The sequence below is a fragment of the Egretta garzetta genome, unplaced genomic scaffold, assembly GCF_000687185.1.
Source record: "Egretta garzetta isolate BGI_Z169 unplaced genomic scaffold, ASM68718v1 scaffold130, whole genome shotgun sequence".
NCBI lineage: Eukaryota > Metazoa > Chordata > Aves > Pelecaniformes > Ardeidae > Egretta > Egretta garzetta.
In genome coordinates, this window is record NW_009258284.1 from 501,843 (window position 1) to 518,707 (window position 16,865).

The 16,865-nt window shown below is 42.2% G+C and overlaps 1 protein-coding gene across 1 annotated transcript in view; it reads left to right on the forward strand.

Annotated features, from left to right (window-relative positions):
- Positions 1–16,865, forward strand: part of SUSD4 (sushi domain containing 4) — a 105,891-nt gene that overhangs the window by 70,871 nt on the left and 18,155 nt on the right. Inside the window, exons 9-12 of the mRNA XM_009636913.2 lie at positions 2,658–2,725; positions 4,705–4,917; positions 12,592–12,771; positions 16,213–16,401. Of these exons, the coding sequence (XP_009635208.1) occupies positions 2,658–2,725; positions 4,705–4,917; positions 12,592–12,771; positions 16,213–16,401 (650 nt within the window). The remainder of the gene's footprint in view (positions 1–2,657; positions 2,726–4,704; positions 4,918–12,591; positions 12,772–16,212; positions 16,402–16,865) is intronic.

Consider the following 16,865-nt stretch of genomic DNA (forward strand, 5'->3'; position numbering starts at 1 on the left):
GAGAATCACAGAATGGCAAGGGTTGGAAGGGACCTCAGGAGATCATCTAGTCCAACCCTCCTGCTAAAGGAGGTTTGGGAAGAGCTGAGGGATTCTTCCTCCTGCCTTTTTTTTCAGGCATGTCTGAAGTTCCGTTGTGGCTATCATGAATTCTTGTCATCACAAATATGTAATTTTATCCTGGCTTTCGATATTTCAAGCTTTTCATCGGGGACAAGATGAATCATTATATATTTGAGAACATATAATGCAGAATTCTAGAAATACATTCCATTCAAATGAATTAAAATGGTTTGGTTTACAACCCAAGGAGGGCATTGCTTATTTTTCAGTCTTCTGATTAATCTGACATCATTTTTATCTGACTGACCATTCCAGGTAATTTAGGTAAAATAGAAACCCATGTAAACTTGCTTGTGTTTTATCCAGGATAAGAGCATTGCTATCTTCTGATGACCTCCTGTTGGTCCAACAGTAGAAACATGGTAAATACCACAACCAAAATACATTCTGTATCAACTTCATGTTTTACTGGTGATGATGACCTTCGGTACTCATCAACCTTATCAGAAGGTATTGTTGTTCATTATATTTTACACAACATCCCTTAAAGGTGCCATGGTACAGAAAGTCTGCAACCTAGACTAAATATTAAGCTATTTTGATTCCTGAAATAGTCAGTCCCAGCAGTGATTGTGTAGTCTTTACTTTAGGGAGTTAAAGCCATACAACAGCATCCCATAAAGTTGTTGCTAGTGATGCAGTGTTGATTATGATGATGGCTGCTGACCTTACTAAATTTTTACTATATAGGTGACATGAAAATTCACTGCTTTATTTGACAAGTGTGTTGTATAGTTTTTACTAGTAGGTACTGACGATTCCCCCTTCCCTTTTTCTACCCATGAGAAAAAGTAGTCAAAGTAAAATTTCATTCTTTTCCCCAAAGACTCGTTGAAGGGTTTATAAAGAAACAGAATCCATTGTAGTTCTAAGTTATTTTTTATCTTATCTGATCTACTCTTTCCTGCAGGATAACGCCTTTCTATTATAACCAAAAGATTGGCTTTCTCATTTATGTAACTTTTATAGTTCCTTCCAAAGAATTATCTTGTGGCTCTGGCTGAAAACTGTTTTGGCTGGTTTCATCAGGTTCTAAAGGGACCAAAGCAAAAGATGTCCCATCTGTAATGTGAGATTACTCCTGCTGTTATAAAAATACTGTACCACAACTTTGAGGAGCTGCTCTTAAATGCGTAGCTTTGAAAAGGGAAAGAAACTAAAGATCATGAGAAAAAAAAGACTTAATTTACCAAGCTGTATTTCATTGAAGACCTGCATTTACTCATTTTTGATAAGGTGGAGCTTAACTAGATGAGATTATATGAGAAGCATTATTATGCAAAGAGTCCAAGTCTGATATCATTAAGGACATAAGGAAGATGGCAATTCTCAGGGATGTTGCAGCATTGTTGTTCTTCAATATTGTACCAGAAGTTTCATACTTAAATTGGAAAAGACTGATGGACCTAGCTCTCTGCTAAATAAACTGTCCAAGTACTCAAGCACACCTCTTGTCCAAGACAGGAGCGACCCTGGTGAAAATCAGAGTGGTTCCTGGCTTCTCTAGATTGTAATGGCCCCTTCAAAACACCTGTGGGTGTTTTTTTTTCACAGTTCAACACACCTCTCTGTGCAGCGGGAGATCCCCAGCGCAGCGGCCAGCCTCGCTGTATCTCCCTCACACACGTCCTTGCCTCCTTCTCAGCTCAAAACACCTGTGGGTGTTTTTTTTCACAGTTCAACACACCTCTCTGTGCAGCGGGAGATCCCCAGCGCAGCGGCCAGCCTCGCTGTATCTCCCTCACACACGTCCTTGCCTCCTTCTCAGCCAAAGCACAGGAGGAGGAGGCACAGCTCCGGCTTCACCACTTTGTGCCTGGATCATACGCATCTTCAAGAAGAAGCTGGCCATGCAAGTGGCTTCCGCTGAGTTCAGTAGGACTAAGATTTGGGCCAAGTCTGCTGTTGATATCTGTGGTGAAAAGATGGGGCTGGGGTTTTGTTTGCTTTGCCTTTATGATGTTACTGTGAGAAGTTACCATATTTCATGTGCAATCCGCCTACCTGGCTATTCCCTGAGGCTTTTTCCTTCCTCCTTGCTTCAGGAACAAGCCATGGAAATGCTGCATGGAAGCAGTGATCCTGTGCTGATTCCGTGTGTCATCTCCTATTCAGTAGCTGAATAACAGCTGGCTGCTGGCTTTGTAGAAACTAGAGGGTACATAATTCAATTTTTCCATTCATGTTCCAGTTCCTCCTTGGGAATTCCCCTTGGGGATAGATTTGTCTGCTCACAAACTGCGCCCGAGATAAAGAACCTAAGAGACCAACTTACTGCAAAATGATCCCTAGGAGGAATGGAAATCTTGGCTTGTGAAAGATCACCAGAAAAGTGGCAGTGGGGTCACAGAATGAGGCTGCACCAGGGAAAAAAAACATTCTTGCCTTCTGTGTTGGGTTTTGTGCTGACGGTCCCAAAATCTCTAACTTTGCATATTTGCCTTAATGAAAACTGAGAAATGAGCTTGGTTCATTTTTTTTTACCAGGCAATTTATATGTGACCTCAGCACCTTTCTTTTTTCTGTTGTTGCAGAGGCATAGTAGTAGGCGGTTGTGTACTTTTCCCTGATGCAGCTAGTAAGAAAGGACACATATTTCAAGGTGGGTTATAATATTCCTTGGCTGACTGCAAATTCTGAGATTACCGAAGTAACAGAATTGAGGTAAATGTCATGTTATCCCTTGGCTTAATGGAAAATAATTAAGATAATCACTGACTTTATTGAAGGATGTGGGTTTGCTGCCTGAAGCATAAGAAGCTGCTTTTTAATCTCCAGTAAAAATGGACAGCCCTTCTCTGTTATTAAGTATTGCCTACCGTGTGGAATCCCATGCACATAATGCCTGTAGTTCTCCTTGTTTGTCGTGTTAGCAACGATAGAGAGTCTTGGGCAATTGGCACTGGAGGTCTTGAGCTGTGCGGCCAACGAGTGGGCCTGAAGTTCAGAGATGTGTTTGACTTGGCTACTGTGCTGAGCCTTCAGTTCTCACGATAATCTTCACTGGACGGAGGAGTAAAACCACGTAAGAGCAGATGCTCTGCTGCTCTTGTGCTGCTCCAGCAGTGCAAAGAGGGGACAGGAGTGAAATCTCTTTTTGTGAAGCGCCCTGGGTATGGGAGCACTGCAGGGGGGCAGAGGCTGAGGGTAGGCGATGGCTCTGGCACGCGTGGCACGTAGTTTTTTGGGCTGGGTTCTGGCCATCAGGTCACCTCATGGAAGTTGGAGCTTGGTGGGGGAGCTCAGCACAGTGACCTGGACTCGCATAAAATCAGCCGTGTATGGAGCTGGGAAAATGGATTTGTCTCTGGTGACACCACGGCGTACCCTGCCTCTGCTAGCGGGGGCAGCCTTCAGCCAGGGGGTTGAAGGGAGAAATTCAGTCATCAACTGCAAGAGCCCTTTTACCACCTCCAGCGCTCCCCGTCTGGCTGCTACAGCATCACACCGAGCCCTTCGGTGGAGGGAATGATTTGGCCTGGGGAAACGGGGATTTATTTTGAAGTGTCTTCTACTGTAATATCTTTCTTCTCTCTGACTGCACCACGGCGGCACTTCACACTTATCCTGGAGGAAGTAGCTGAGGCTCTCTGATACTACTCTTTTAAACTCCAAACATTAAAGCTACAGTGCGATGATTTTCAAATTTTCCAGGCATCCCTCCCACCGGCATTAATTGCCCCCCTGCTGTTCCCGTTGCAAAGCTGTTTGCTCTTTCAGCATGCAGTGCTTGCTCGGCACTGCACTAAACCTTTGTTGCTTTGCAGTAAAAGAAGAAAAAAAAAAGCTTCAGTTTATGCAAATGACATCGCAATGAGTTTGATAAAGTGATAAACAGTCACATTTTATGATTGCAACTGTCGGGTTTTTGTTTGTTATTTTACAGTTAATTTTGTGGAAGTAGAGGGCTTTGCAAACTCCCTTCTGGCGTCAGCGCAGTAATACATGGCTCCTGTAACAGCGTTTTAAGAATTCGGTAGGGCCACCAAGCCAACGTGGTAGGGGGATCACATATATCCAACAGGGACACATCCAGTGCCCCTTTTCCCTGTGGTAGAGCTCCCTCCCAGCTCATTAATCTGCCTGTACCTAGGAGCTCATCTGCTGGTTTATTGACTATGTCTTTGGATGGCAGTTTGGGTTCATGCCCTTTTCTTTGTTTCCTCTTCCTCTGGGCTTCTGACCCATTATTATTCTTTCCAGTGACTGTACCAGACCTCCAAAATCCCATCGTCCCCCAGAGTAATTACAGATACATTACTGTGCAACTCCCACAGGTAGGTTGGTTGGGTCAAGTGCTTTATTTTTATACAGGTCAGCTACTGAGGCGTGTGATTGACTGCTTCCTCAGTCGCTGCACGACAGGATGGGAGTGTTTCTGTCACCTGGGTATTTCTGCTGTAGCTGGAGGTTGGTCCTCTCCTGAGTCTGGTACCCAAGTGGGGTTGCTAGTGGTCATTACTGGATGGTGTGAGGCCCCCGGGAAAATTACATGTCAAGTGGAAAAACCTAGAAAAAGCACGCCTAGGGCTGCACGAGGAGTAAATGACCACAGTTTGATTGTATCTTTGTCTGACATAGGGTTTGATGACCTACATGCATGTGCTGATCCTGGAGCTCCTGAACATGGATACAAGACACCCAGTGCAGGTGTTTTCTTTGAAAGCGTGGTAGTCCGGTTTCATTGCCAAGAAGGATACAGGCTTAATGGTACTTCAAAAAAACTGTGCGTGAGACACTTTAATGGCTCCCTGAGCTGGAAACCAAGTGATAAACCTGTGTGCCTACAAGAAGGTAAGTCAGTTTTCTTAAAGCACTTTACCAGTGTCAGTTCTTCTCACTTGTCCATGTACCATGTTCCTGTGTCTCAGCACACAGCACAAAAGACTGGCATCCATTTCACTGCATCTTACTTGGCACGTACTTTAGTTTCCCATCCATACCACCCACAAACCCCATGTGTCAGTTAAAGTTACACTGTGAGAGGCCATGTGTGCGCGCATGCGTTGAAAGGGACATAAAGAGATCTGAAGGAAAAGGGATTATATATTTCTCCTTTTTCCTGGTTACAAATCAATGCAGAGAGAAAAAACAACCTCCGGTATCAGTAAACTGATTGTAGCTCCTTATTAAAGCTGTCCACTTAATACTCCTTTCTGTAATAGCTTAGTAGGAAAATATAACGAATTTCCAATGCTACTGCTGCTGCCAATCAGGAGTTTTAAACAATTATATTTTATGACGTGTGCATGATTCAAGTAGGAAAATCAAATACTCCTGGACTGTAGAAGTTTAAAGTCACACTAGAAGTTTACTTTGAGATAATGCAGACTATTACAGCATAAACCAATTTATTTTTATTATATTGGAGTTTTGAAATTGTATTTGGTTTTAAATAATTAGGGCATTAAATTACTTTCTTCTTCTAGGAGTTAGATAGAGGCAGGATTAATTTGAATATAAATGTAAATTTTGGCCAAAAATACATCTAAGCAGCACAAACAATTTATTTCACCAAGTATATTAAAACTATAACTTGTTCTCTTTTAAAATTTATTTTTGGCCAACAGAGCTATTAAAATCAAGAGACATGAAAAGTGTTAGCTAAATCAGTTTAGCGTTGTGACTTCTCTGCTGAAGTCATTAGCCATTGCCTTGTTGTCTTCAAGGTGGAGCAAGATAAATTCTACTTCAGGATGCCTTCCATCATTTAAAATCTGATAAATACATGGACTTCAAAAGTAGTTGAAGACTTATGTGGCTCACACACACACTTACCACATAGGATCATGCATCACTCAGTGTGTATAAAAACTACAAGTACTCGTTTATGCTGATGGGCGGGTGGGTGTGAGAATCCTCTGGCAGAACAGGGGCGTATGAGGGGATGTGCCACAACGGGAGCAAAGCCAGGCCTGGGAGGACCATGCTCAGGAGATACACCTGAAGGGAACAACCCTGAGCAGTGGTCTGTGTGAAAGCGGTGCATGAGGCAGCGGAGGGAGTAGCCAGAGGCAGCTGGTAAGTTAGTCCATGGTCTTTCAGGTAGCTGCCCTGTTGGCAGGAGAGGTCTTGGTAAAATACAGACTCCTGGACACGTGTGAGGCTGCGGAGCCGTGAGGGGGACAGTCTCGAGCCATCTCGGGGTATGCACTGAGCCGACAGCTGATGGGTAGAATGTAAAGGAAATGGGGGCCAATAACACCTGGCCATAATGACGGTGCGGGGCAGCTTCAGAGAAACAACTTGATGCCTTTAGAAGTCACATATGTATGAAATCTGTGCCCTCTCCTGTTACAGCCACCTTCTGTAAATGCCCTTGTCTCTCATCTCATGGTTATTTAAGAAAAAATACATGTAGAATCATAGAATCATAGAATGCTTTGGGTTGGAAGGGACCTTTAGAGGTCATCTAGCCCACCCCCCCTGCATGTAGAGTGACAGCAGCATATGTCTAAACTGGGTGTTTGAGCTACCAGAAGAAGCTATAATGCTTGGAAAATCTGTTTTCTTAACTTCCGCAGGTAGCTTCTAGGAATTTTGATGTGCATCTTTGAATAGTACCTGTATCATCCACTGCAGTCATTAAAATAAGCATTAGCATGTTTTATTGAATATTCAAACCTCTTCCCAGGCCCCCCAGTCCAGTGGAAATCTGTGGAGGAATTTTCTGATCACGATACCACGAGCAGCAAAACTGCCACCAATGTCAGTGTGATCAACCCTTGAGCCGGGTGTTTTTAAAAAAGAAAGAAATTGGAAGATGAGAACGTGATGGATGATGTGACAACAGAGGCTTAAGAGATAATCATTACTTTACAGGACAGAACACTTGAAAAGGATTGCAAGGCAATGCTCTGATCAAGCAAAGCACTTAAGCTTGAGCATAACTGTAATTATGTGATTAGTCTTGTTAAAAGTTCTGTGCTCAAAATTAGGCATACGCAAAAATGCTTTCTATTATTTGGACCGAAGAGTAGGACCCTGATTTAGGATTTAGTGAAGCAAGTGCTTAAGTACTTTCCTGATTAACGGTATAATAATACCTCGGGTATTATGAAAACAATCCTAGGGTTTAGCAATAGGAAAAAAAAAAACAGATGACAATTAATTCTTCTTTCCAATGCACAATACAAGCACTGATTCAGAAGAAATACTAAGCCAAGGTTCAGTGGTGATCCATGAGACCTAAGCATTTGCTTAAGTGCTTTTTAGAGTCATCCTTTTGTGTACTGGGAGCAGAATCAGGAGAGAGGAGCACGACAGGGAGGTGGGTAGTGTAGGAGCGTGGCACATCTGGAGAGCAGTTAAGGAGGAATTACAACAGGGTTTGTAATTCTCAGCTGTCTAATGACATACGTAAAAGCCCTCATTGAGGAAATTCTGTATATCAGAATATAGCAGAAATTATATATAAAAAGAAATTTGAAATTTGTAGCAACTGCTGGAGAAGTAAGAAGTTAATGTTTTACCATTGCATCGTTAGCTATCACAAGGCAAAATGAACTTCATATTGCATTTACCCATTTAAGGCAGGGCTGACTGCTGTGTTTGCTGTCGTATGCTATACCCACCCGCCTCTCATCCAGGACACCTAAATGTCAGATGTTGCCAGCTGAGCTTGAACAGTCAAAACACTCAACACTGCAGCTCATTTGAAGTTAATCTCTGAAGTTTGGATTCAACTAAGGATGGTTACATATAATTTTATGTCTGTATGTTATGTACATTTAATTGTCATTATGTGTTTACTAGAACAGTCTCAATAATCAAATGAACACTATTTACCAAAGGAAGCAAAGCAACCTGTTTCAGAATGTAATTGATTTTAAAACTAATACATTCGCCTGGAGCTCTTCATCCAATCAGTTTGGTTTTATAGGTCTGTCATTTCTCGTTAAGAGGCAGGAGATTTTAAGTGTCAGTATGAGAATGAAGTTGCATGACTAGGTGCCCAATAAATGCCCTGTCAAAAATCTGTGTGCTTAGAGTTATGTTCTCATGTTGATCTACAGCGTGTTGTGACTGTAACTTCCATCAATTCTAATACGGTTATGCGCATAAATACCAAAGCTCTAAGGTAGGAATTTTGTATTTACTGTTTAAGAGCAATATGTCATGTTGTTCACACTTTAATCTAATCTTCCCCCACTGTGATAATGTGGCTGCTGAGGCTGTTGCCCTACTTGGAACAAATGCTACCTCTTTCCTATGAGATTGCATCTCAATTTACTGTGTACGTGGGGATGGCAACCAAGCAAAGAGCTGTGCCCTTCTCTCCCAGTGCTTCTTCAGGCAGCCGCCTTCGAGATGTCCTCCGTGCCTCATTCTCCCAGTGACAGGGATGATAAACCTGCAGTAAAAGTAGTGGACTAGGACACAGTTTGGCTACAGTTTTCCTCTATGACATTTAGCACTCATTTCTCTTTGCCTTTGTCCCTGGGTCTGTGAGATGACTGAAATATTTTTATTTCTGCATCTCTTATCTGGCTTGCCCCAGTGTTTGCCGATCCTTAAGCCTGGTTCCAAGCACTACATGATGTTGGTAACCTGTGCTTATCACAATGGCTACACATCTTAGGCGAAGTCTCAGCGCGCTGTTGTAATACAAGCAAAGACAATAAACAGAAGGTGTTATTTAACATGTACTGAAATACTGTGCTTGCCATCCACAGAACTATCTTACTAACACAGTACTATGGATTTAATACTAGTAAAAACCAAGAGATGGTATCGATCTTAAATGTTTACTTTTAAGAGCACAGGGTCCAGATGAGCTGCCTCTGCATTCAACCCATTCTTCATCATGTTCCAACCTTTCTCCCCGTTCCTCTCGATTCCAGCCTGTCAGTGTTGTGGCTAGATGTAGTCAAGACTAATTCAGAGACTGTTCCACAGTGAGATACATAGGAGCACTGGACCTTTGCATTTGAGTTTACATACAGACTAGTAAAGAAACCAGTGCCAGAGCACGGGCCAGGGCACTGCTCTTCAGTGGCACATACTGTTGTAATGTTAGAAAGGTCCCCGTCACAGTTTTGGCCAACGTCAAGTAGTAGTCCCTAGGCAATTCCTACAAGCACCGTCTGGATTAGCGTGGACCAGGGACAGTTTTTGGTCGGTGAGAGTTCATAGAATCATAGAATCATAGAATGTTTAGAGCAATTCCTACAAGCACCTTCTGGATTAGCGTGGACCAGGGACAGTTTTTGGAGGGTGAGAGTTCCCCTGCAATGGATACAAGCCAAGCCAAGCCAGCTGGTACCCATGGGTGGTGTGGCTATCTCCATAGTGTCCAGGTCACACCTTCCTTATGAGGTGTCTTTAAGGTCCAGGTGCTCTTGGGAGGAGGAAGGGTGGTCCTCCTTCCCCATGGCCTAGAAGAAGCAGTTCTGAGAGATGATGTGTGGTTTGCACATAAACTAAAGCGCTATTAACTATAGCATTTAACAAATTCTACGCTTCAGACCAATCTTCCTGTGATGGGGGACATACTTGGTTTGCTAAAGCCAAGAACTCCTAATGGACAAAGCTGCGTCTTCATGAAAGTTGGGTCAAGATGAGCTCCTTTACCTGGCAGGCTGTCGGGCCTCTGCAAGATAAGAAACATGTTCCTAACCAGGGCATTCTTTTGGCTGGCCCCTTTTAATATTCACTCGGTAGATATAAGCAGATCATGTAAAACTGCCAGAAAAGAGTGTAAGTCATAGCTATTGCTGTTCGATGCTGGTTAAAGACCGTATATTCCCCTAAATGGTTTAGCAGCTTCCACGGATTTGCTGAAGAGTACTTAGAATAAAGCAGTTTATTTTCTAGGACAGGACATTTTAAAATTCAGTCACTTATTCTCGGCTTTTCCAAGCAGAATTTGTGCCAGCTAATCCAGTTGTTTGCAGAGAGGTGGCTACTGCAATCTACGCCTGGCTAAGTGCTAAACAATACAAATGCAGCCAGTGGGAAAGCATTTGCTCGCAAGGCATCAGGGAAAAGAGCTGTAATCCTGTGGTCCATTGGTCTCGTGTTTAGCCGGCACTCATAATAGGCCTGTTATCAAAGTCAGCCAGGATGTCGCAGGCAAAGGATGGTACCGTGAACAACTTATCACTGTTCTCTGCCAACATCTAGCCGATTAAAATGATTCAATCTATAGCTGTTACTCGGAATAATGGGGATGAAGTCGCTGTAATAGATCATTGTTACAGAATCAATTTCCCCCGCTTTGAAAGTGAAATCTCATATTTTATTGCAGTGTATGTATACACACCTCTTTTATTTGTATAGCAACAGAAAGCTGTTAGGCCAAGAGAGTGAGTCGTTCATTGACATTATCTTCTGGCATCCATCTCCAGCCTCTCCCGCCTGGCTGCGGAAGAGGATCCCCATCTATCTCATCCCATCCTTAGGGGTGCCCAGGGCAGCCTCTTCGTGACAGCAGTCAGGGCTTAGTGTCAGGCATTTCTTACGGGGCATCCTCTGCTGTCTCCTCTGCTGATTAACTTGCCAGGGAGAGAGGGAGAGAAGATTGTCCAGTCTTTGAAGGTGATGTTTGCATCCTCAGCCCAGCAAATTTTTGTAACCTTCTGTTAGGGTACGCATCCTCCCCGACTTGGGCATTTATACATGAATAAATTCTAATAAAATGTCTTGCTGTGGGTTCTCAGACCGCCTGGCCGGCTGCCAGCCCCTCCTCTTACAGGCAGCAGGAGGTACCTGCGGCCGCAGCCAAGAAGCTAAAAGCAACATGAGAAATGGGAGAATGTTTGACTAATTCTATGTCCAGGGGCCATACTCAAGGTTAGCAAAGTACAGAGTATTTGCAGCCAAGGAGCTAAAAGCAACAAGAGAAACGGGAGAATGTTTGACTAATTCTATGTCCAGGGGCCATACTCAGGGTTAGCAAAGTACAGAGTATTTTAGAGAACATCCATATCATGGGAAGTTACAAAGGGAAATATGTTTTAACTGGGTAAGCAACACTCCTCCACTTCATATTAGTAAAATTCAGTGATGGAGTCTGAGAATGATAGATCCCCTAGTTTGCCTAAATAAGGGAATACATTACGAAATACATTTGCTCTTAGCAGTTTGCGTGTGCTATGCTAAATGACAGTTTATCTTGCTTCTAGTTGTGCTTCTAAGCAAACGAGCAAGCTGTTGCTACTGCTTTACTTTGTGAGTGTTCACAATTAATTGCTAAATACAAATTTAGAGTTGCCTCTTCCTCTTTAGTGAGAATTAACCATGAAAATGGCAGAAACTTGCTCTTTTATGCAACTCTCAAGGGACTTCTGAAACTTTTTTTTTTTAAATAAATATTGCATTCCTAAATGAAGATGAGTGTCTCTTGTGGTAGAAGTGTTGGAAAAAAACCAGCATAAAACAAGCTTATAATATTTTTACTGTCTTGCTTTTATTTCAAATACTCTGTGGGTTTTGATGCCTGGAAACTTTTATCATCATCTCTGGCAGACAAACAGATAATTTTGATTCTATTTTCCCAATATTTAATCTTTTCCTCTCTTCTGTTTAATCTCACTTTGCGTTTATGAGGAGGATGAACTTTGAGTCACCTGGACTATTCCTTCATATCCTCTTGGATTGTCTCATAATTATACAGTATTAGCAGAGGGATTTTTAGCCTGCCTCACCCTTTCCTTCCACTTTCCACAACATCTTTCATTTTTTAGTCCTCTGGGGTTTATTTTATTATTTGGTGTCTTTGGCACTGGTATGTACAGTGAGATATAAGGCTGCCTGATCCAAGTTATCACAGACAGGTAATAAAGCCCATGCCTGTCTATCACTGGAGGTTTGCAGTCATTTCCCTTGTTGAGAGTCTTCTGCAAGCACTTGAGATGCTGCTTAGGGCCTTAAAAAACACACCCTCCAAAAGCATATGAATCCAGGCACATAAAATTATCTTATTTAAAACAGAATCAATGCGTTGAAACCGAAGACATTCTCATAATGAACTCTGTGGAATGGGGCTGGATAAACCCTTGTAAATGTACCTGATTTTCATCTGTCTCTCTGCAAAAACCTGCAGTTTTTCTGTGTTCCTCATGCCATGTCTGTATTTTATCTTTTCTTTTGTCCTGTCCTTGGTGCTGTCGAAGAGTCTGCCTTCACGTGGGACTTTGGGATAGTCAGACTGTGCGGTGTAATTTGCACACATGATGAATGGAAGGACAAAACTAAAACCAGTCTTCCTAAATGCTCTTAATTTTGTTTGTTTAAAAAAGTCTGGGGGAATGATCCATTATTCTAGCACATCAGCTTCTACTACAGTGCTACAGACTTTATAACCGATGGTTAACTAGGGAAAGGACATATTTACTGAAATGCGTGTATTTTCCAAACGGTTTAAGCAGAGCGCTTACTTGAACTGGTAACTTTTGCTTAAGAGCTTGATTACTGAATAGCTAGCCATGTTTTTTTAATGAAGTTACTATTTTTTTTTTCATGAAGTCACAGATTGCCTTGTTCCACATGTTGAAGATGCAGAGATTCATAACAAGACATACAGGACTGGCGATAAGTTAATAATCAGCTGTCATGAAGGATTCCAGATCCGTTACCCTGACTTAGACAACATGGTTTCAATCTGTCAAGACGATGGAACATGGGATAATCTGCCCATTTGTCAAGGTTTAGTACACCAGCACCTCCTGTTTTATAGCTCATGCGCCTTGTGATAGTTTGCCAATATTTTTTTCTACAGTTGTAAGGATGTCAGTGTCCTGCTAAGTCCCACTGTACAGTATTTGAATAGTGCTGCTACTAAGATTTTTTCATTTCTCTTCCCTGTTGCTCAGTGCAAGAAAGAAGATGCCGCTTTCTGAACACATCCATACTTAAAATACTACTTCAAATATTGCTTTTTGTTTGCTAGTCTAAAATCTGACACAAATACATTGCATTAAAAAAAAAGGGGGGGGGGATTAAATCAGCCAGAAGTTCAGCAAAAGATCTGATGGGCAACTGACATTTTTGCACCAGTGAATTTCTGGAAAGATTTAAGCTTCTGACTGCTATTTACCTGTCTTTGCCTTTTGCAGTGGGCAGGGGTAGAGGAGAGAAGCTGGAACCTGTTCTTCTATTGGAGTTTTCAGCAGAGTTGTTGATCGGGCTGACAGTCCATTAAACCCATATGTATTGACTGAAAATTCAGGGTGTGCAAAGGAATGATTTTGGCCAGAAACGCCATTAGCTCTAGAACTAGCCCCCCTAGTGTGGGATCCCAGCTTTACTTAAGACTGTGAGAAATGGCCGGGGGTAAGCCAGCTTCAGTGAATGGAAATTCAGCAACCCTGGGCTGCTATTACCTTTAACGTTTCTAACACGCGTGTGTTAGTACCATTGACTTGGTTTTATCCAGTTCACATCTTGGTAACAAGCTTAACCAGCTGAACAGCATCGAGAGATTATAACTATCTGTGCTAAGGAGAAGACTGGGTTAGTGTTAACTTACCTCAACCACCCCTGTCGTCTCCTTCAGCTGACGGTTCTCTTTAGGCACAGACACCGTCACATCAGTTTGCAGAGTCGGGGCAGGCAGGCGGGGGAGCTGGGACACTTCTCGGCAGTGACAGTGGCAGGGTCAGACACAAAAGTCAGGGCTTGGCGTTTCTGCTGTAAAATTATGAGATTGATGGGTGCCAGGGTGTGAAGTCATAGGAGCTTAGTTTGTATGGGTCTCCATGGCTAGGACCCTCAGTTTGGGGCACACCAAACCGTGTCTCAAGGTCTTGTCATAGACTGTGGTACAGGCATGTAGAAATCTAGGCAGCTTACAGGGCTAGCTCAGTGTATCTGAAGAGGGCCAACAGAAAAGGGGAGCTTTCAAAGTGGACACTAATTTCAGGGTATCTTAGCAGCAACGGTGTGTGGCAGTATGAAGTACACAGCCCATTTTGGGAGCGGGTGCACCTCACATCTAATTAAGGTAGATTAAGACTCTTGCAGCTAAGTGAGGTGAATGCTCATAAGATTAATTTGTAGGTACTGTATTGCTAAAGATGCAGGTGGAAATTTTGTGAGAGCCAGTATTAACTGGGTAAGCCAAACTACCCCAAGAACCCCTTGGCTTGTTACTTTCTTCTGTTGCTGTATTTATACTGTGAAACACAATCAATTGCTGCTACTCAACATTCAATATTAACTGGTTTTTTAAAAAAATTAAAAATAAAACAGTGCTAATAAAAGTTATGAAATCAATTGAACAAGAGCAAAGTGCTGTAACGGCCACACGGGTAGGGAATAGGCAACTCAGATTTCACATATCTGCCATATTTTGCCAAATTCTATAAACCTGTCCCAAAATTGACTCCAGAATTTTCTTTTTGCTATGTCAAGCACTAGTAATATCAAAGGCGCTTGTCTGCTTGCACTAGGTGAGCTGTCAGTTACATTTCTATGGCCCTTTGATTACAACAGGCGGGGGAGTCTCATGACACAAAGATGACTTTTTTTCTGGGAGAGCAGTGGGAAAGGATTGCAGAGCGTATAAAAACCCAACCTCAAACTCTTTTTGCCACGAGATAATAATGATAATTACTGATCTGGAATGATGTGAATGACTTAGCAAAAAAAAAGTCAAAATGAAGTTTTCAAGCAGCTTGAGGTGTTTGGAGACCTAGGGATTTTCACAAACACTTGGCTCTCATACAAATTCAAGTAAATCTCTGTCTTGCTCCCTCTTTCTGTCCCACTGGAGGATGCTTCTATCGTCCTGCTCAGTGGGCTGCTTGGTTTGCAGGAACTGATGTGTTATGTGTGGGGTGTACTCGATCAGGGGTATGAGCAGTAGCCCGTAGATAGGATGCTTGAAGCTTTATTTGAGCAGGAAGATAACCAGCTAGTAAAATAGCTATCAAAACCATTGCTCTGATAGTACAGCATGCTGTAAAAACCTTTCAAGCTTTTTCTTTTTTTTCATCCCTCTCCTTCCACAGACCACTGCAAGGGTCTTGAAATGCTGCCGAGACTTTTTCTTTTAGATGCCAGCATCTTACAAGAAGTTCTCAGACTGATTTTAGTTTCCCCCTCAGGCTTAAAATTATGAGAGTCCTATGAACATCCTTCACAAATTCTTAGTAGTGGCAAGAGACCTATTTATGGATTGCCATAATGCAGCTCCTGTTAGTCTCATAACTTTATAATATTGTTTTTCATTCCCTGATTACTAATCATCTTTCCTCCACATTACTGCAAATTAAAAAATCAACAGTATTAAATATTACCCAGAGGGTCATTTCTAAGGCCATGGGGAATTATTTTTTTCCTCTAGCACAAACTCTTACCTAAATACCAGCTCAAAACAGACTTTGAATGTATGTGAATGACATGTTGTGAAGTCATGTCATCTATTAAAACCACTGCTCTTTCTTGCACCAAGTATGGTTGGTGACCATGTAGCAGCTCAGTACCATCCATGGTACAAATCCTTCAGAACTAATTCCAGAAGCAGAACGTAGTCTCTGACTACAAGTACAATTTATGGTGATAACAGGTACCTTAAATTTTTGATAACCGAATCTGAGATGTTGTTCAGTGTTTATCATGGGACTGCTCATAGGAAGTCATGTCCCTTTAGACCTCCTCAAACTGGAATTTCAAAATCATTAATTCTGCCTCCAAATCTTTTACAGTTGTTGCATTTTGTCACAGGAGCAGTTTTAATATTAAAGATGGTTTACATGCCTGTCAGTTTTAAGAGGAGGAATAAAGCTCATGGTTGATATAAATGACAATCTTTATTTTGTTAAAGATTCTACCTCAAAAAGAAATTGCCATCTGCTAAAGCAGTGAATGTTTGTGAAACAAAATGCTGTCATTTTCAGTAAACCTTGCCTGGATCTGCTGAGAGTGAATCCCACGCTAGCAAGGCGTGTGGGCTAAACAATTGAAGGGTTTGAAGCAGGCTAACGAGGCATATGTATCGGAGGGAGATGGGGCAGGCATGCTGTTCATGATAGAGAAGATGAAAAGTATTGCATTCCTCAATTTGGGAATTATAACCAAGATGTGTGAAGATGTCTGAGATAAGCACCTTATAATAAAAGATACCTCCCTCTTCTTAATTTGCAGGTTGCCTGAGGCCATTGGTTCTTCCTCATAGTTACATTAACATATCTGAGTTCGAGTCCTCCTTCCCCGTAGGAACAGTGGTGTATTATCAATGCTTTCCTGGATATAAACTAGAAGGGACAGAGTTCCTTGAGTGCATGTATAACCTTATCTGGTCAGATAGCCCACCTAGGTGCCTTGATGTGGAAGGTAAATGTCTTATTGTTTGGGGTTTTTTCAATTTTGCAAAATCAGCATGCTCTATGTGATTTTAACTCAGGGTTACAACCACAGTTTTACTATATGTAATGTTTCCGCAGGCCATGCAGAGTGTATCTGGGCTTTGTTGCGTACAACCTGTTGTGGTTCGCTGCACTTTCCGTTCTTGGTGTTCCCTAACTGCTGCTTGCTCTCTCGGTGTCCCAAAGTGCAAGAGGGGAAGCTCTTAAAAATGATTGCTTTGCCCTTAAAATGTAAATTCTTTGCAGCTTTTCTAATAAACATACTGAGGAAGTTATGGAATTGACATTCACGTGCAGATGGTCAGAGTTGCTATAGCTACGGATAGATTTCCATGATAAACTAAAAGATACTCAGTCGAGACTCTTACTTTGGGCTGTGCTGGCTGCAAACATGATTCAGTGCTACACGATGCCGCATGGTTGAATATTTGT